The 20,452-nt window shown below is 43.2% G+C and overlaps 1 protein-coding gene and 1 long non-coding RNA gene across 9 annotated transcripts in view; both read left to right on the top strand.

Annotated features, from left to right (window-relative positions):
• The first annotated feature begins 8,568 nt into the window (after positions 1–8,568).
• LOC126515164 (uncharacterized) lies at positions 8,569–11,816 on the top strand. Its single transcript, XR_007595762.1, has 3 exons — positions 8,569–8,727; positions 9,374–9,475; positions 11,717–11,816. It is a non-coding gene; the product is annotated as an uncharacterized lncRNA (long non-coding RNA).
• A 2,232-nt stretch (positions 11,817–14,048) lies between these two features.
• The window catches only part of Rp1 (RP1 axonemal microtubule associated), a 127,682-nt gene continuing 121,278 nt past the window's right edge, over positions 14,049–20,452 (top strand). For all 8 annotated transcript variants that reach the window (XR_007588163.1, XM_050118876.1, XM_050118875.1 and 5 more), the window contains exon 1: positions 14,049–14,158. Coding sequence is in view for 7 of the 8 variants with exons in the window: in XM_050118876.1 (XP_049974833.1) it covers positions 14,141–14,158 (18 nt within the window). In the remaining variant the exon portion in view is untranslated. The remainder of the gene's footprint in view (positions 14,159–20,452) is intronic.

The raw sequence follows: 20,452 nt of genomic DNA, 5'->3' as shown, positions 1-20,452 counted from the left end.
ACCCCAATTAAAGTTCTCCTTTATAAGAGTTGCCGTGGTCATGGTGTCTCCTCACAGAGATAAAAACCTAACTAAGACAGAATGCCGTGACGGCCCTAAGGGTGCAGGAGCACTGGCACTGATACCTTGGTGATAACCAAGAGCTCTCTAATTAGACCCGAGACCTACTCAACACGAAAGAGCCCACACCTGGCATTGTAAACCTAGCTAATTACTCAGTGATAGTAAAGTAGAATTCAAGGGGAATCTCTAACCACTAAATAACTAAACCAGCATAATCATTAACAACAATCTATAAACATTTGTCCTTATGCCCATAGATAAGTATAGTCTTCACTCCTCATCAAGGAAACTTCTCTTTGCAAGAGACAGGGACCACTACAGAAAACCACAACCAATCAAAACATGGAGGTGTGGGAACCCAGTCTGAACGGATACATCTCCACCCCCACCACAACCTAAGGCCCAGGAAACATTGTGGAATATTTGTAAGATCCAGAGAATCAGGGAGTTTTCTGCGAGTCTGTGTCTCCTAGTATAGAAGCTACAGCCATAGCCTCACCAACATAACTGCCTAAACATGAGTTGAACAAGGATAACAGCAGTGGACATGCCAAAGTGTATGTCCGTGGGGTCTCAACCTTACACGAAGAACTGAGGAAGGCTGGGAGCAAGAGAGGTAGTCTTCCCTAGAGAAGAACATGACAATTGGTAATTGGTTAGCCAATACCAAATGGTCAGTGCTGAAACACACAAGTAATGTAGTATCAACTGAGCAGATTATATTTTAGAATACACACACACACACACACACAAACGTATGCAGGGAGGGTATATGGGAGGATTTGGAGAGAGAAAATGGAAGGGTAAAATGCAATCATATTGTATCAAAGAAAATCAATGTCCTAAGTAGTTCTTACAGCTGATGGGATGAGAACTAGAGCCATCCTCTTAGGTGCTGTGAAAACTCACGAGGATGCAATTTGGACTGCAGAGTGCTATGGACAGCAGTTATCAAGAACAACCATTTTGAAATTTATTTTGTCACCAGTCCTTTCTGGAATGCATAGCAAAGACTGAATTTCCTCAGAGGGCTTGTAGTGCCACTAACCCATTACTACAGCAGGGCTTGCAGACTTCTGTGGCACCAGGACAGCATTTTTAAGGGGCTAAGGTAGAGTCACCTCATTTATTTTTTCAAAGAAAAAAAACCTCTCCAGTCTGTTCCAATGTCATCCCTTTATCCTCCATTGCGTTGATTTCTGCTGCGATCTTTAACACTTCTTTTCTAGTTCCTTTGGGTGGGGCGAGCTTGCTCTTGTTTCTGCAGGCCCTTCAGGTCCATTGTTAGGTTGTTTATTTGGGATTTTTCCGAGCTTTTAATTTAAGCATCCATAGCTACAAACTTTTCTAGTTTTACTGCCCTGTGATCTGATAAGATACCAGAAATTAATCTGAACTTTTGTGTTTAGTAAGACTTGCTCTGTAGCCTGGTATGTGATCTGTTTTAGAGAAGGTTCCATGGGCTGATGAGAATACAATGTGTTCTCTATTTGTCAGGTGAAATATTTTGTGTATGTCTGTTAAGTGTACTCGGCCTGTGGTTCGGCTTGACTCTGAGGCTTCTTCCAGTTTGGATGACCTATTTAAAGTTGAGAGTACAGTTTAAATTCTCCTATTATTGTCGTATCAGGTCCCATCTGCCCCTTTGTGTCCTATAGTGTCTGTTTTAGAAAGTTTGCAGCTCTAATATTGATGCACATATATTTACAATTAGAAATTGCTCCCTTCTTTATCTCTTCTAACTTTGGATTGAAATTGATTCTATCAGGTAGCAGAAAGGCTCTGCCAGGTTATATTTAGCAACCATTAGTTTATCAGATTATTTTCCTTCCAGAGACTTTCAATGTATGATTGTCTTTACCAAGTGGGGTGTTATTTTTTGATGTTGTTGTTGCTATTTTCTGCTTGTTAGTTCCTTTTTTTTTTTTAAAAAAAAAACAATTGCTGGATTAAGGCTTTTTAATCTACTCAGTTACTCTTTTTTTCTTTGTTGGTGAGCTGAAGTTGTATAAAGTTAGTGCTGAGAAGTGCTTACTAATACTTTTAACTCTTGTTCATTCTGGTTGGTTGAGTTTTTGTTTCTTCTTTACTTCTTCCTCTAGCTGTGCTAGAATTGTTTCTGTTTGTTGTGTTGGATACAATGAATTCTTTCCTAGCTTTTCCTCTCAGGAGCTTTATTTTTTTCCTGTGGTTCCATGCTTGAAACATTTTCTTCTTCCTTTGTGGAAGGTAGCCAGGTGTCTCCTCTGTGGAGGGTGACCAGATGTTTTGCTTGTGTTGCAATGCCCTTATTTTTCATGTCACTTTAAGAAGACATCTTGCTGGATGGAGCAACCTTGATTAGCAGCAGTTAAGTTGTAGAACATGTGAGATATTAATAAATTTCTATGATATCCTGTCTTTGCATATTATTGGATAAAACTCTGATGTTATTTTCATGCTTCTACCTTTTTAGGTTGTTTTTTCATTACAGTTTTTTAATATCATTTTTCTTTGCATTTTTGACATCTTGACTATAATGTCATAGAGGAATTCTTCTTTGGTAATGTCCATCTTGTGTTCTAAATTGTTCTCATGTTTGAATGTCTTTTTCCTTGTCTAGATTTATAAATCCTGCTACAATTTCATTCAGTAGATTATTTATGTTTTGGTGTTTATCCCATTTCTTTCTGTCCCGTAGATTCTTAGGTTGGTCTCTTGGACCACAGCTCAGAATTCTTTAAATTGTGCCAATACTATTTTTTTTCTTATTGATGTTTGAATGGTATTTTCTTAATATTGTCCCTCATCCCGGATATGTTTTCTCCTATTTGGCCAGCCCATTGTTGATGTCTTCTACTGAAGACATTGAAGGTTTCCTTATCAACATCTCTTCCTCTTCCTCTTCCTCTTCCTCTTCCTCTTCCTCTTCCTCTTCCTCTTCCTCTTCCTCTTCCTCTTCCTCTTCTTCTTCTTCTTCTTCTTCTTCTTCTCCTCCTCCTCCTCCTCCTCCTCCTCCTCCTCCTCCTTCTCCTTCTTCTCTTCCTTCTTCCTCCAAATCTCAATTTCCTTGTTACTCTTATCTCCCATGTTCCTGGGTTCCTTATCCATTCTGTGTTCTTTCTCCTTGTGTTGTTGTTTGCCTTCCACAGCCTGGATTAAATTCGCCTGCTTGTTTATATCCTCTTTCAAGACATCGGTCATTTTTACCAGAGGACTTTGACATATTCATCTGGCATTTTATCTACTTCATGGCCTTGAATTTAGTATTTGAGAATTTGTGGGCTTTTTGGGGAGCCGTGTTGCCTGTCTTTGTTGTGAATTTTTGAGGGTTTTCTTTTGGTGATGTGCACATATTGGTTTGAATATCTCTTGTAGATTTTGTGTGGGGTGAACTTATTAAGTAATCTGCTCTCCGAGGCTCAGTTCCAGTACCACTCATCAAAGAGAAAAACAAACCAAAACAAAATGACCAGTTAGCTCGCTTCTTTCCTTTGGTTCAGGATCTTTGGGGCCAAAATGCGCTCAGTTCCTCTGCTATAGCCTCTTTTCTGGAATCCTCGTGTGCCCTTGGTGGTTTTCTGAAGATCTGTTCCCATTCTCCCTTCATAATACATCTGTTGGGAAGGGTTCATAAGCTACTTCAGCACAGTGAAGCTACAACAAGTCACACAGTCCTAAAAAAATAAAAACGGAATTTCTCTTCAAGGTACTCTTAGTCTATAGCTTTAAGTTTTCTTACAATCTGTACCTTGTTGTTAAATGATGTTTATTGTCATTACAAGATAAAAGCATGGGAGCAAGAGAGATGGCTTGGAGGGTAATGTGCTTGCTGTTGGCGGGCATGGGGCTTGAACTTTAGATCTCTAGCACCCATATAAAGACTGGGCAGGGATGGAAGCACAGCTTTGTAGCCCCCAGGAAGAGGAGGCAGGGGCTCCCTAGAGCAGCTGATGAGCCAGCTCTAGGTTCAGGGAGAGAGTGCTACAGTATTTGAGGCAGAGGACAGCTGAGAGAGACCCCTGATCTCAAGCCACGCCTCCATATGTGCACATACCCATGTGCTTGTGTGCTCTCACACACACATGACCTCTTTCCTCCTCCTCCTCCTTCTCCTCCTCCTCCTCCTCCTCCTCCTCCTTCTCCTTCTCCTCCTCCCCCTCCTTCTCTTCCTTCTCCTTCTTCTTTTCCTTCTTCCTCCAAATCTCAATTGCCTTGTTACTCTATCTCCTGTGAGTGTCCATACACATGTGGACACCTGCCACATACACATGCAAAAGGAAAAAGAAGAAAAAAAGCCTGTGAACGTAACCTTGTTTTTAAAAGAAAGAGGTGCCTAATTTTGAGACTGTATGGGAAGCTTGTGTGAGAAGATCCATGGGAGAGATGGGATGCACGGCTGAGAGAAACGTTCCAAGCGGCCAAGCTAATGATCGTGCAGGTTTAGGTGGAGGCAGAGGAACAGCTTCAAAAGCCTGAAGCTGAAAGTCATTTAGGAAGCACTCCTGATAGTCAAAGGCAGCTGTGGTGGAGCTGCAGCACGGCAGAAGCAAGCCCAAAGGAAAAGATTGGAATTTCAATCTGAGCAGCATTAAGGAATGGAATTTTGTTAGTGATTCCGTTACTGTGGTAAATGCCTGAGAAAATAACCTGAGAAAAGGAAGGATTCATTTGGCTCTTGATTTCACATGACCCAACCGACCGCGGTGAGGAAAGCCCGGTGAAACAAAGCTCACGTGGCAGCAGGAAGCCGGCAAAATCTACTCACTGGCTTCATCCTTCCCCACCTTAATCCATCCGAGCTCCAGAGCCTATGTGATGCTGCTGCCGCCTACGTTTGGAGCATGATCCTTTCCCCCGTTTATTCCTCTATGGAAATGCCAGTAAGGATATTCCCGGAAGTGCGCTTTTTACAAGTCTCCCAACTCCTCCCATCTCCTTGTGACAGGCATTCTTATCTTTGGCACCCAGCCATATCATTTAACTCACAGCATTCCATCCTGGTCCCCCAAAGGCCCACATTTATCTCAAATAATGCACAATGCATCCTGTCCATCTCCAAGTGTCCCCGGGCTCCCGACAGTTCTGTATTGCTCCATAGTTTAGTACAAACTGCCCTTGAGATTCAAGGCAAATTTTTTAGCAATGAATCCCTATAAAATAAAAAAGCAAGTTCTATGCTGCACATATAGAATCGTACAGAACAAACATTTTCATTTTACAAGGGAGGTATGGGAGCATAGAAAGGAAGAGAGGGGTCAAAGAAAGACTAAACTCCAGCAAGGAAGCATTAAATCTATGGTTCCACTCTAGAAACCACGAATGTTTGGTGTGATGTAAACTCCAAAGGCGGTGGGAAGCCCCGCCCCCATGAGGCTAGCCCCCATGGCTTTGTCTGAGGCTCGCTCCAGTCGCTGCCTGTGGTTTTCCTTGCAGACATTCCACATTCCCCGAGATCTCCAATGCCCATTTGTCTTCCGTTTCACTGCTCTGTGCATCATCCACTTAAGAGCTGCTCATGGGATCCTGAGCCGGTCGTAGGTTGCTTGGCCTGCCAGGCTTTCCTTTAAAACATCTACAGAAGCCTCCGCGACAGTATGATGCTTGCATTTCGCGTCGCTGCTCCATCAGCTTAATGGACAACGCCAAGGTTTCTAGGTGAACCGTGACTGAGCTATTATCATACCACAGCTGCAGCTGGCTCTGACTCATTGAGAGGAGTCTTCACTCTGCACCCATCAACCTATGACTTCCTAAGCGCCACCCGATTCACCCATTCTACTCCGGGAAAAGCATCCTAAGGCCTTTTGAAAAATACCCCCTCAATAAAAACAGCTCCAAAATCTTCCGAACCTCCGAATGTGGGAGAAAGCAGTCACGGCCCCCACTCCTGCTAGAAGTATTCTGGATTAGTCACTCACTCCATTACCGTATCAAACATCTGTCCCCAAAGTCCAAATTTGGGCTAATCTTCTGGGTCCCTGTTCCCTGGATCAGGGCGTTCCTTTGCCCAGGAGAACATCTACATCATTGCTTTTACAGTAGGGTTTGCTAAAGTCTTTTGTCCAGGCCTCTGTCTCCCATAGTTATTAATGGGGTTACCTTAGTCTTTGGAGGGTGTGGTGTTCAATTACTAGTCCTGTGTTGTCATTTTGAGTTGTCCAAAATGTTGGCTGGCTGCTGCGGGGAAACAGGTGCTTCACTCTCACGGGGAACAGTGTAATAGAAATTGCACTTCGGCCACAGACAGTGAGCAACATCCTCCTTCAGCACCTCTGGAGGTGGGCATAGTTGCCAGAGCAGCCCATGTTGTCTCTCTAGCCGGAGTGCTACTGCCCCAGGCTGTTTGCTCTCCCTCGTAGGCTGTTGCATTTGCAGCTGCCCAGGGTCTAGCAGGTTTGAATTCTGATCCTGTCTTACCATTGCCACAACCTGCAGGGTTTCCTGTCTGAATGCTGTCTCGTGGGACTTGCTGTTGGAAGTAGAGTTTTCAAGTGGTTAAAGCCTCTGATGGCTCAACCACTTAATGGCAGATGGTCTCTTAAAGCTAGGTTTCAGTGTGGAAAGCGTTTCTAAGATTTGCTCATGGTGGCATATGTGTGCTTCTGGACTGCTGGTTTTTCCTTGATGGATACTGTGGAATTTCCTTACTCATTGCCATAATAGTGCAAATTCAGGAACTTGCTTTTTCCACTTACTGGTAATTATCTGTCTATATGTCTCACTAGGCTCTATAAGGTGGTGTTTGGAAGTGGATTTGCTTAATTAATGACTTTTAACAGACGTTGAACTGTAATAGGCATGCATTGTCAACAAAATGAACAGTTATAATTCCAACAGCAGTGCAATTAGGAGCATTCTGTTTTCTCTGCCTCAACAATGTAGAACTGCGCACTTGCTACTTTGTGGATATAAAAGGATACATATGGCCTTTGTATTTTCTCAATGGCTGCATGAACTCAGTTTTTAGGGTTGGATTAGTGTTCCTCACAGTTGCATGTTTGAAGTTCCTCAATCTGTGATGTCATTTGAAGATGATAAAACCTTTAAGAGGTGGCGGTAAGTCGGAGGTTTTCCTTGGAAAGGGATATTGGGATCTCAGCCTCCATCTCTCTTGCTTCTTGGAGTGCTGCCTGACTTACTGTGAGCTTTTCACCATGACGCTCTGCCTTCCTTTTGGCTCTGAAGGAATAGATGCACCTCCTTTCAGGTTGATTATCTGTTATATTTTGTTACAATGTCAGAGAGCTAACAGTCCGGTGAATAGAATGAAACAATATGAGGTTTTCTGAGCTTGGATTCTGGTCAGTAAAAAGCATTTCCAATTTATCCATCTTGTTGAAGAAATCAGTACTTTACTCCCCTTCTCTTATTGTTGCAAGTATGTAATTTTGTGGATACCTCAGGCTGCTTTGTCTACAAACTGTTGAAGCATGCTGCTTTCAGTTTGGGAGAAAGGTGTTAGTTCGTGCACAGAGGTTTTAGGAGAATGTATGTTTCCCATCCACTTTAGTAAATACTTAGACATGGGGTTTTCTGGTCAAATGCAATCATTTTCTTTACTCTACAGAAAGCTGTTAAACGGTTTCATCTGTGTTCATGCCCACAATGTAGGAGTGTTCTGCTGCACTACCCTCCAGTGTGAACATCAGCTTTTATATTCAGCATGGTGTTACCAGGTATAATTATGTTTCCCAATGACTGCTGGCATTGGGCATCTTTTCAAATACTTTACTTATGTCTTCAAAGGTTTTGCTTCTGGTGGTTGAGCTTTAACTGTCCTTTCTGTATTTCTCTCTCTGATCAAGAGAGCTATAAAACACACCCCTTGGCCCAACCTGGCTATGCCAGTGTTCCTTTGTCCAACATGCAGGTGCACCAATGTATGCATACCAGCAGGTGGCGCTTCTAAAACAGTTTAACTCCTGATGTTTGGACTCACATGAAGCTCTGGAATTGGGAAGGAAAGGCAGACCCTAGGAGGAAGAACAAAGACCTCAGGGTGTTTGCAATATTGAGTAAGGTGTAGTCATAACATAAGCAGACATGGCCTTGGCCCTCTCTCGATTACCATTGCTGACATACTCAGCAGGTGTATAGATGAGACAAAGTCACTAAAAGTAATTGTTGCAATTGGAGTTTCTGTAAAAAGTCTGGGGATGGACTGATGAAAGTGAACAGTTGCAAAGGCACAGGTTTGTCTTTGCTGGGGAGGTGCATAAAGCATCGAACAGTGGAACAGGACTGGTATGTATCCCAGACAGTGCAACAAAAACATGATGGTGATGTTTATCCCTGTCCTCTTATAGAGCAGGACCACCAGTGTATCTGCAGATTGCCAACTGACAAACTGTGGTTGCTAGCCATCGTGAGGCAGTCCGGGCAGTTGCTATCAACGTTGTCACCAAGCACACTGTTTATATAGTTACTGCGGTTTTGCTTTCTATGTTTTCAGGCACCTGTGGTCAATGGCAGTCCAAAAATATTAAACAGAAGATTATAGGAAGGAACACCTCAGAAGTTTTAAGTTGCATACAACTCTGAATTGCAAATTTAAATCTAGCTTTTCTGCATTCTGTCTCCCGCCCCAGGAACATCAACCATTCCTATGCATGACTGTGCATTCAGACCTTAAGTAGTCTCTCAGTTAGCAGATCATCTCAGAATCATGGCACCTGATCTCAGGTAACTTCCATTTCTTAACAATGTCCCAAAATGCAAGAGGGGTGATGACGAGGGCAATTTTATTATTAAATATTGTAACTGTGCCATTTTAATGCTATTTTAAATCTCTTACTGAACTTAACTAATAATTTAAATTTTATCAATGAATAAGAAAAATACAATAATAATAAAAATAAAAATAATGTATAAGAAACAACATGGTGTGTGTGAATTTGGAACTATTCACCATCTCAGGTGTTTGTTGGTCTTGGCATGTGTCTCCTCTAGTTAAGGGAAACTGCTTGGAAATTGACCAAGTCAAACTATTTTGATAAAAGAAACAGGGAATCGGTCTACAATCTGTCATGAACTTCTCATTCATACACATGTGTGTATATCTGTAAAAAAAACTTTGCTGAAATCTTGCTTGTATCCACCTGTAGCATGCTACAGAACTTTTATTTATTTTTTATTTGTTTGTTTTTGGTATTTGAGACAGGGTCTCACTATGTAGCTCAGGCTGTCCTGGAGCTCACAGTGTAGACCAGGTTGGCCTTGAACTCACAGAGATCCACTTGCCTGTGCCTCCCACGTATTGGGGTTAAAGGTGAGCACCACCACTATTCAGCAGCGACAATGCTGTTAAAATTTCTTTTCTGCTTTTCAGAGGGAGCTGATTGTGGCTGTGGGTTGATTCCAGCTAGTCTAACAGAAAGGCACTGGGAGTATTTCCGAAGTCCTGCACCACGGAGCTAGACTTAGGTGTCTGGTAAGGACTCATTTTTTGGCCAGTCTCTCAGTGTGTCCTCACATTGCAAAGGATAAGAGAGATTTCTGGGGTCTCTTCTACAAAACACTGATCCTTCAAACCTATGACTGAATCACCTCCCAATGCCTCATGACTTAGCATTTTCACACTGAGGACACGAATATGTGAATTCTTTTCTCATAACAATGGCTTGCTGACTTGGTGTCATGGCTCACAGTGGGTTAGGGTAAACCACTTGAAAAGGGGTATGTGTGTGTGGGGGCATCCCTTATCCAAAATGGTTTGGACCAGAAGTGTTCAATGCTTCTGTGTTTCTTCTCTTCCTCCTCCTCCTCCTCCTCCTCCTCCTCCTCCTCCTCCTCCTCTTCTTCTTCTTTGTACATACACACACACACATACACACACACACACACACACAATGAAAAGCTTAGGGTTCTGGACCCAAATATGATGTGAAATTAATTTGTTTCATATGTACCTTACATCCATAGTCTGAGATAACTTTATAAAATACATTTAAGTACAGCTGTGTTCGAACTATGAACCATCTCTTGAGGTGAGACTGAGGTCAGGTGTGTCGTTTTCTACCTGGTCCATTATTTGTGCCCCTAGGAAACTTTAGATTTGGGGGCAATTTGGATTTCAGCATCTGGATTAAGGATACTCAACCTATGCTGGCAATTTCCTTGGGTTCTTCAGTTCTAATGTTCTCTGAGTCTCTAAAAATAAATGCGAACACCAACAAAAGCCTCCCAGCCCAATCCCTTCAGTCTGGACCAGAAGACTGGGAGGCAGCTCAGGGGATGAAGGAGTCAGCTCTTACTGAGGTCATTGTGTGAAAGCTGAGAATGGGAGTAGGGAATTGCCTTCAGGTTCCACCAGGAATCTTGTGACGCCTTTCAATGCCATGCTTCACAGAGAGCAAACGATGGAGCATGTACAGAGAAGCCAAAGTGGTAAAGGCCAGCAACTCAGAATATTTAATTACACTTGAAAAAAAGGTCTATATGCAAATATATGTAAATAAGTAAACCAGGGCAGTAGGTTGCTAAATTCATGGAATTACCTTTCAGGACCAAAACGGATCTTGGTCTGTTTGCTAGAAGGATCACTTCACTAGAGTTCTTATTTTTTGGTGTTTTAGAGTAAAACCTTGCAAAGTTACTGTGCCTGCCATTCCCTCTCACGAGAAGCTGCAAAATACAGGCAGGAAAAGAGCCCCTCCCAGGGCAAGCAGAGGCGCTCTCAAGCTTGGCCGCTTGTTGGCAGGCCTTTTGCCCAGCTTCAAAGGGGCTGGAAGGGTGGTGACAGGCTCCAGCCTTGGAATGCAGACACTTCTCAGTGGAGGGCCAGGCTCAGCCCTGTGGGAAAGCCCCTGGTTCCTGCCCCTCTGAACTGATAGGAAACGCTGGCCTGGTGCTTCCCCTCCCTTCCTGGCCCTGGTGAGATGTGAGTCAGGGAAGGGGGCAGTGAAAGATCAGAGCAGGCCTTCCCAGGGGCCCTCCAGACCCAGGAACAGCGCGTGCGCTCCCTGGGAAAGGCGGCATCTGATGGACACAGTTGCAGCAGGGTTGTGGAGGAAGGAAAGCGGGGAGAGGAGCCCAGCACCATCCAAAAGTTCAGTTGGGAGATTGGGAGTGAAAGAGGGCCGCCCTAACCAAGGGGGAAGAGTGAAATCACACACAGCGCGGAGAAAGGATGGGTATTTCTGATGAAAGTGTGTTCGTGCCTCACAGTTGGAGCTCGAAGGGGGTTGGAACGGTGAAAGTAGAATCTTAATTTCCACCACCTGTTGTTACCTGATGCTGGCTCTAGAACTTGGACATTTGGTCACGACAAAGAGTTGAAATGGCTCTTGTGGGTATTGAAAGGGCTGTGGTCCTGGATGCAGGGTGTGCTCCTTCATTATCTCAGACTTCATTTGACTCGTAGACTGTAGCTGAGAGATGTGCTTTGCATGGCTCCTTCAGTAGACGCAAACATGTTAATGAAGTCCGTTTTCTCGTTCTGCCGATTTCCACACAGCAGGTGTGCAATGATATTATTACTATTTCTCACACGTGTGTTTGAACCTAAGGTTTTACACACATGACAAGTACTCTTCTGCTGATCTACACCCCAGCCTCAACAATAGCATTATCGGGTAATAATTATTACTTACTTAATAATAATAATTATTTAATAATAATTATTGAGTATTGAGTAATAGCTCCTCTGATCCAGTTCTTTTTCACCTTGCAGAGGGTTAACCTGAGCTCAGTGGGAGCAGAAAGAATTCCAGAAGCAGCATAGCAGCCACAGGCTGGCCATCCACGCCTTCCCTCCTGTACCCCCCCCCCCCAACTGGTCAAGAAATGGTGCTTCAAATGTAAAGGTTCTTCCAGGTACAATCGTGCTCCGTAACTACATTCCAAGGTAATGTTTGAAGGGACATAGCCTCTTATATGTTCTGTTTTGCCAAAAGATATTCCTGAATTGAAAACAAAAGCAAACAGAATGCAACATTGTCCTAAGTACTAAAATGAACAGGAGACCACAAAATAATAGCAGACCCCTCCCCCCACCAAACTGGGTGAAAATAGGCGAAGGACCTGAACAGACTTTTTCTTCAAATGATTGGCACCGTGGATCATTAAAAAAAAATGCTAACAATGAGACGTCCCCTCACACACAGGATGATTGTCATTAAAAGCCGCCACAGACTTGCAATGATGTGAGGAAATTGAAATCTTTGTATTCTGCTGGAGGAGGGAGTGTGAAATGGCCCAATAGCTACAGAAAATACTGTAGAGATTCCTCAGAAATTGTGAATAGAGATACTATACACTAGCAACCTCACATCTGGGTGTAGCTAAGAGTTGAAGTTTAGGATATGATCATGTCTGTGTGCTATGTTGTCATCATAGTCAAGAAGCAAAAACAATGATGTGCCTACTGATAGCAGAATGGAGAACCCCCATCTATAATATTATAATGTATACATATAGATGCAGGTATTTATATGCGCACTTTTTTGCCTGCATTCATGACAGTGCTGGGGTATCAGATCCCCTAGAACTGGAGTTTCAGACTGTTGTGAGCTACTTGTAGGTGCTGGGAATTGAACCCGATTCCTCAGGAAGAGCACTGGCTAATGTTCTTACCTGCTGGGCCATCTCTTCAGCCCCATGCATGTATTTATAACCCTTCTCTCTATAGAGTAGAAAATTCTTCGGTCATTAGAAAGGAAACTTTACCTCTTGGAACAGCACCAGTGCACCCAGAGCATACTATGACATACTATGACATACTATGAGGGGTAAGCCAGGCAGCAAAGGGCAGGTAACCACACAATCCATTTAGGCACGGGATCTGAAGCAGTCAAGATCAAAGGTGTAGACAGCAGAATGGAGGATGCTGGGGATAGGCTGGAGGATGGAGGAATAATTTTTCATTTTTGTTGGGTAAATAATTTCCAGCTATTTGCTGTATAAACATAGTGTCTCTAATCACTAATTGTATGATTAAAACTTTGTTTAAGGAGCCTGGAATGTGGTGCATGCCTGTAATACTAGTACTTGGGAGATAAAGAGAGGAGGATCAGGAGTTAAAGGCTAGCCTTGGCTATATAAAAAGTTTAAGTCTAGCCTAGGATACATGAGATCCTGTCTCATAAAAAGTTAAGATATATATATATATATATATATATATATATATATATATATATATATATATATATATATGTTATTCTCACAATGATTCTCCCAATTAAATATAAGGATACAAGGAGGAGGTTGTTGGACATATTTATTATCTTGAGTGCAATAATGGCTTCATAGGTATAAGTATAGCTTGAAATTTATCAAACTGTATATATTAAATATTTAAAAATCCTTGTGTATCAGTTGTAACTTAGTAAAGCCCCTGAAATAAATAAGAACAAACACCCTGAGACTTAGATTCAGAGGTCCAGATGACCAAAATCAGTATAATGGAGACTTTGAGAGAAGGGAATATATATCTGGCTCAGAGGTTTGTTTCCACTACCTGGGCTATGGGCACTGCAGGATGTCTGCTTTGTGTAGCTCAAATATCTGCTTCTATAGTGTTGGAAGCATAGCTGGGAGGTGAGAGAGCATGTGTATTGACAGTTGTCTTCCTACAGATATCTGACCTGCTAATTCTTGGAAGAAAAAGAAGTTGTCTTTCTCCAGAAAGAAAGCAAAACATTTGAACCAATTTGCTTTGTTATGGGCTCCTGACCCCATTTCTTGGTGTCCAACTAGATTAAAACACAGCTCCCCAATATTGAAATTATCAACTTCAAAATGAAACAGAATGCTTCTTTGATTCCGTTCCATTACTATATGACACACCACAAGGATGGATTGATTAGAAAAAGAGCCAAGTGGGCTATTTCGCCTGCTGTCTAATTTATCTGCTGTAGTTTGAATATTTCTTACTAGATAGAGAGGACTGTGTTCACTGCCTCCTGACAACAGTCATGTACCCTGGCCAGCATCATTCTGGCTAGGGTGTCATGTGAGGTGTTTGCTGTCGCCGTAGGCAACACCGTTGACAATGCAAACGCCACCATGGTCTCTGATCTACACAGGCAGGGCAGGTTCAGGCAGCTCAGCCTTTGGCTCAGATTCTTCTCTTGATGCAACAGAGGGATTTCTGCGTATGCTTGAGAAATTACAGGTAAAATGTGCTTTATTTCTCTTTGCCCTTTTTAATTTTGGAAAGGAATGGCAGCTAAGGAGTTACACTTTATAAGTAGGCTCTAGAAAGGAGGCTATCTATAAATTCACTTCAGTGTACAAGTCTGCTGAAGGATGTAACTGGTGTGCCAAAGGTCACAGAAGCAGTGAAGGCTAAGCTGCTGAGTGCTGGTCTCGTTTATGACGGGAAACAGTAGTACTTATTTCTCCTGTGAGGTATTTTTTTTTCCTACAGATGAGTTATAAAATAATACCCTCATGGGGTTTATGAATGGGATTTGGGACATCCTTAGGACCTCGCAGCACTGCTGGAGAGACAAATAGATGTGCTCAGCTTCAGGTTGTCAGTGACTGTTGGCATTTAGAAATCACAGAGATAAATGTCACAGCGGCCCATGGTGGAGTGGACAGGAAGGATGTGTGGGGACAATATGAAATGGGATGAGTTTCTAAGGCTTCAGAGAAGCTAGGACCAAGGTGTGACATGAATACAGAGGGACAGACAGCTGGGATGAATTTAAGAGCTCTGCTCCCGGTTTAGAAAGTTTTATAGGGCTCTGTGGTTTATAACTTCAACGGTATTAATTTCTCACATTGGCAAGACAATTTTCTTTTCTCTTTTTATTTAAATAACATTTTTAAAAAATTTATTTTACATACCCATCAGTTTCCCTCCCTCCTCTCCCCTCATCTCTCACCTTTCCCCCCTCTCCAGCCACTCCTCCATTTCCATTCAGAAAGGGACAGACCTTGCATAAAGCATGGCATCTCAAGTTTGGGCAGGACCTAGCTCCTCTCCTTAGTCCAGGTAGGGCCAGGTAATCCAGCATAGAGAACAGGTTTCCAAAAGCCAGCTAAACACCAGGGAGAGGTCCTGCTCTCACTGTTAGAAGCCTTACTAAGAGATCAAGCTGCTAGGTTGCCACACACATGCAGAAGGCCTAGGTTAGTCCTATGCAGGCTCCCTGACTGTTGGTCTGGTGTCCATGAGCTTCCACGAGCTCAGGTCAGCTGTCTCTGTGGGTTCCCTCATTATGACCCCCCTGGCTGGTACAATCCCTCCTCTCTTTCTCTTGTAAGACTCGGAGCTCAGCGCAGGTGCTACAGTTTTCATGTCTAATTAATAATAATTAAGCCACCAAAGTATTTCAGCCGTTTGTAGATCAAGAAGAAGGAATGAAAGTATTATCACTGGGTGTAGATATGGACCCAGAGGGCTGTGTAGGCGTGTCCCTCTGTGTATCACACATCCTGCTGAGGTAGGGTGAGTGTCTGCACTCTCTCAGGAACAGTGGAGTCAGATGAGATGATCTGAGTGAAAACTTTAGATATAAGATCAAGAGGGAGCTATTTTCACTCAAGGTCCTGGTGCTCTGACTACAGTGCCAACTGTTACACATGCCACAAGAAGATTGGGGATGGGAGCAGTGTTGGAAATCTAGTGAGTCTGCCCTTCCTTCCTGATGAGGAGTTCAGCTCAAAGGCTTTGAGTAGGCACTCAAACGACTCAGGCTGGAGCCCTTCTGGTACCTGGCTCAGTGATGTGATTGCCGTTCATCAGCTGTCTCAACATGAGAAGACTGTCCCTGGTGCCCGTGACTTCTCAATAGGAGGCAGAAATTCTCCCTTGTTCAGAAAACCTTTAGGCCATTTACCATATGTAGCTTTCGTAAAAGTTGGCACAGGGACAATTTATCAAGACCTAATTGGCATTTTCGTTTGCTAACTGTTCTCAAGGTTCTACAAATTGACAGTGATAACTGTGTGGCCATATGAAGCCACATTTAACCCTGAGTACGCCGTGAGCATTCAGCATAGAAACCTACGGATCCCATTTGCTTAATTGACGTGGTCAGGTTGTCCAAGCAGGGAGACCCACATGGCTTGTGTCATCCCGGTGGGTGACATTCAGTGACCTCAGGTGGGCCTGGAACTGGCCTCCATATGGGGACTGTAGAAAACTGGCTTGTTCTACCTCCTCTAGTCCTTGAAGACAGGAGCCGCTTTGCAGGAAGACCACCTTTGGATGCTTACAGAGCCTGCTGCTGCTGGAGGCAGCCGCTCAGCAAAAGTGCGTGGTGGTGGGCTGTGCCCTTGGGTGAGCTAGGGGACCCCGTGGACAGGGCGCCACACAGAAACCATCTGTCACTATAGCCCCAGACTGAAAACCAATGAAATAAAAAGCTCCTATAAATTGAACTTCTTAACAAACCCTAAATTCCTTACTTTATTTGGTAAGTTTTCAGTTAGTGGCTCAACACTGTGACAAAAATATAGTATTTCCTACTCCCCTTTTCAGTAAAACAGAAATTGGCTCATAGTATCACACTATAAACTTAGACAACAAAACAATTATTTAAGTTACTTGCTGGGGCACCATAGCAATCAGTGTTTAGTTTCTGTTTATTTAGTAGCTTAAGTTCATGTGACAGAAACATAACATGAAAGCAAAGTGACACCCATAGAGACTGGGCACTTGCACTGTTGGTGATTCCTTCAGTGTGGTACGGGGCCACGCCGGGGCACTCAGCAGGCAGTGGTGACAGTTCCTTCACTGTGATACAGGACCACGCTGGGGCATTCAGTAGACAGTGGTAACGATTCCTTCAGTGTGATACAGGACCACACTGGAGCATTCAGCAGGCAGTGGTAACCGGCCAAGCTCACAAGGACATTGCAGGTGATCAACAGATGAAAGCGTCAGTTGTAGCTTGTCAAGAGATAAGTCAGGGGGTGCCAACTTTCACATCGACCCCATTTATCTTGAGTTTGTTCACTCACACAACTCTTTTAACCTCTGATCTTTCTTCTTTAGTTAAAACATTTCTTACAGGCATATACTATACACCAAACATACTCCCCCTGCACTGATAGTCAAATAATTTTACATATATGTTAAGTAAATAAAGCCCCAAATTACATATTAAACAGAAAAATAACTAACAAATATTGATAGAACAATCCATAAGATAATGCTTGATGGATGAACCTAAATTTCAGTTAACTATAGACCCTAAAATATGCAAATACCATGCCATTGCATATGGAATTCCTATGAAATAGGAATGAAAATAACTATAGCCGGGGAGCATGGATTCAAGTTACCCCAAATACCATCACATAGACAGCTCTGTAAACTTTTGTGTACTCAGTACCTACCACTTGCAAGAGATGGACCAACACACAAGGAACCCACTTCTATCAACAGGGACAGTCATGGACCAGGAGGCCATGCCCAGTGGGGTGGCAGTGTTTAGAACGTGTGTCACTTCAATATGCCGTTTCATCTTCAGAATAACTATTCTAATTTTAAAAAGTGGCCTGTGTGTGCAGATGACAGGACAGCTTGTGGGACCTGGTTCTTGCCTTGCACCTGGGGATCAAGCTCACCAGGTGTGGTGGCAGATGGCTTTACCAACTGAGCCATCTCTCCGGCCCAGTAGCTAATTTTTGTGAAGAATTGTTTCTTTTCTGGCAGCACTACTTATGGAAACCTGGACTTGGACATACTAGGCAAACATTCTACCTCTGACTTGTACACCCAGCCCTGGAAAGTTGTTTCTGTTCCTGATACCACGCTGAAGAATCAAAAAAGTATTACTCATTTGATTCTTGGACAATGGGGACTTCTAGGTGTAATACTAACTTTGTAATCCTGGCATGAAAACCCCCTACTAATAATAGAATCTTAGTTTAAATAGAGACTTTTGGACATGTTTGCCCTCTACTGTATTGCTTGGTTACAATGCTCATTGTAATTGTGATGCTGTTTTTTTTTTATTTTTTTTGTCATAAAACTGTTGCCTTTGATTAAGAGACTGGCATGAAGTGGACCAGATGTCTTGACTTCTTTTAGTTCAATCAGTCATCACCTTCTTTTAGTTCAAGAAGAATGAGGCAGAGACGCTCCAGGGAGACCTGGACTTCATTTTCCATTTGGCCTTTCCAAAGCAAACAGAGCTGAGATGTCCCTGTCTACCGGCTGCACTGGGTCTACTCTGTGGATTTAACCTTTAAGGAGGTGGGCATCATCGCTGTGAAGAGAAAGGGAAACAAAACTGTTGGCGTTCTGTTTTGAATATTGAAGCAATGCCCCCACACCCTAACCAAACAATCGCCATCCCCCCCCCAGCCTTGAGAGAAAGAGGTTGACAGAGTAACTCATCTCTGGGGTGACTTTTGAGAAGCAGCCTTACCTTAGTTCAAAGTTATATAAGGAAGGTTTTCAAAATTTTGTTTTTGAAAAAAAAAAAAAAACAAACATGCCACACTTCTTCATAAGGTCTGTAAGGCAAAAAGTAGATTTTAAGTAATGTAAAATAGTCAGAAATCACAATAGGTAACAGCTGTGAGGACCAGATGCACACGGTCTTTGTGGTGATACTTATTGCATCTAGGCAGGACTAAGGCTGGTGGGGCTAGTGGAGACTTTTGACCTAAGCCCCACAGGGTGTGCACTGACGAGGGAAACAGCACCTTGGACCATTTTCAGTCCTTTCGGTTTATGTCAATATTTCAGCTATCTGCTGTCTCAGAAGCCACGCCAGAGATAACGTCAAAGTTAACCATCTTAAAACAGAGGCTTGCTATTTCTGCCTAGCTGTACAGTCTGGGCTGACTCAGCTAGGAATGAAAAAAAAATGTGTTCCGTCATCTGATCTGCTGTTGGGGCCCCAGTACAGCTATCACGTTCACAACTTCCCCATCCAGGGCTCTCTTGGAGGAGGTTTCTACAAATCACAGTGTAATTTCTGCTTCGCTCAAATATGAAACTTGTGTGAAGCCAGTGTCTTAGGGCTTTACTGCTGTGAAGAGACGCCATGACCATGGCCACTCTTATAAAGACAAACATTTGGTTGCGGCTGGTTTGCAGTTTCTGAGGCTTATTCCATTATTGTCATGGTGAGAAGCACAGCAACATGGAGGCCAATATGGTGCTGAAGAGGTAGCTAAGAGTTCTACATGTTGACTAGATGAGTCTCAGAGGAGACTTTGGACTTTGAAAAAAGTTTAAAATTTGATAGACTATGGGAACTTTTGAAGGTGGACTAAATTAAAAGCTTTGTGGGGGCCAGGAAGTGGAACGTGGCAGCTTGCCTAGGGATGGTTCTCATAGACTCATGTGTTTGAGTGCTTGGACCATAGGGAGTGTTGCTATGAGGAGGTGTGGCCTTGTTGGATGAAGGGTGTCACTATGCAGTCAGGCTTTAAGGTCTTGGATGCTCAAACTACGTCTAGTGTCACAGCCCCCTGCTGCCTTCACACTTCTTTTTCTTGGATTGGTTCCACCCCCTGCTATCAGTCCCCCCCCCCCCGCAGGTACCCCATGTCCTTGCACCTCTAACATCTTGTGGTCCCCAAGGAAATCCAGGCTTTACCTTCACAGCAACCTGATCTTATTGAGACATTTTCTCAGTTGGGGTTCCCTCCTCTGCGATGATTTTAGCTTGTGTCAAGTTGACATGAAGCTATCCAGAGCAGAGGACATCATTGTGATGCTTGAATGCAAAGGGTTCTGACTTCCTTGTTCCCTAATGCAACTATGCTGTTGTGATTGAGATCAGTGAGGTTTTGAAAAATTCAGTGACTTAAAGGAAGCATGGAAGATGTTCAGTTCCAGAGAGAGAGAGAGAGAGAGAGAGAGAGAGAGAGAGAGAGTTCTTTCCTACTAAAGAGTGCCAGCAGACAGAGCAATGTGCCACTTTATCAGCACATGTTCATTGTTGTATTGGAACGTTCTTAGCCAGTTTATGAGCCAGGGAGAAAGAGAAAGAATGACTATGTCAAACACATACTGATTCATGCTTGTAGCCGTCCAGCAGTAGCTGCTGACCTAAGCAGCATCAGCAGGAGCCACAGAATTTCACACATTCACTTCTTTTGCCTTAGTGGAAACATGATTTACATGGGGCCTTTCTCGTGCTTAAAAGACATTCATCAAAGATGTATTAGTTGCCAGAAAAATTATTGCCAGACATTTAAAAAAAATGCTGACATACGCGCCATAGGGAAGAGACCCTAAGCTATTGTTTCCCTTTTAAACTTGCAGTCTCAGTGCAGCCCAAGTGACAAAGAAATGTTAGCCGTCTGGAAAGGAAACTTTATTTTTTTTTTATTTTTTTTATTTTTTTTTATTTTATTGAGAATAAGAAAAAAAAAGTTTCCGCCTCCTCCCAGCCTCCCATTTCCCTCCCCCTCCCCCCAATCTTCTCCCCCTCCCCCTTCTCTTCTCCCCCTCCCCCCACTCCTCTCACCCTCCCTCTCCTATCCAAAG

Source organism: Alexandromys fortis, unplaced genomic scaffold (assembly GCF_014885135.2).
Source record: "Alexandromys fortis isolate MF-2015 unplaced genomic scaffold, M_Fortis_MF-2015_v1.1 scaffold_18, whole genome shotgun sequence".
Classification (NCBI taxonomy): domain Eukaryota; kingdom Metazoa; phylum Chordata; class Mammalia; order Rodentia; family Cricetidae; genus Alexandromys; species Alexandromys fortis.
The sequence above is the reverse complement of the archived record's forward strand: the minus strand, read 5'-3'. Positions and strand labels throughout refer to the sequence as shown.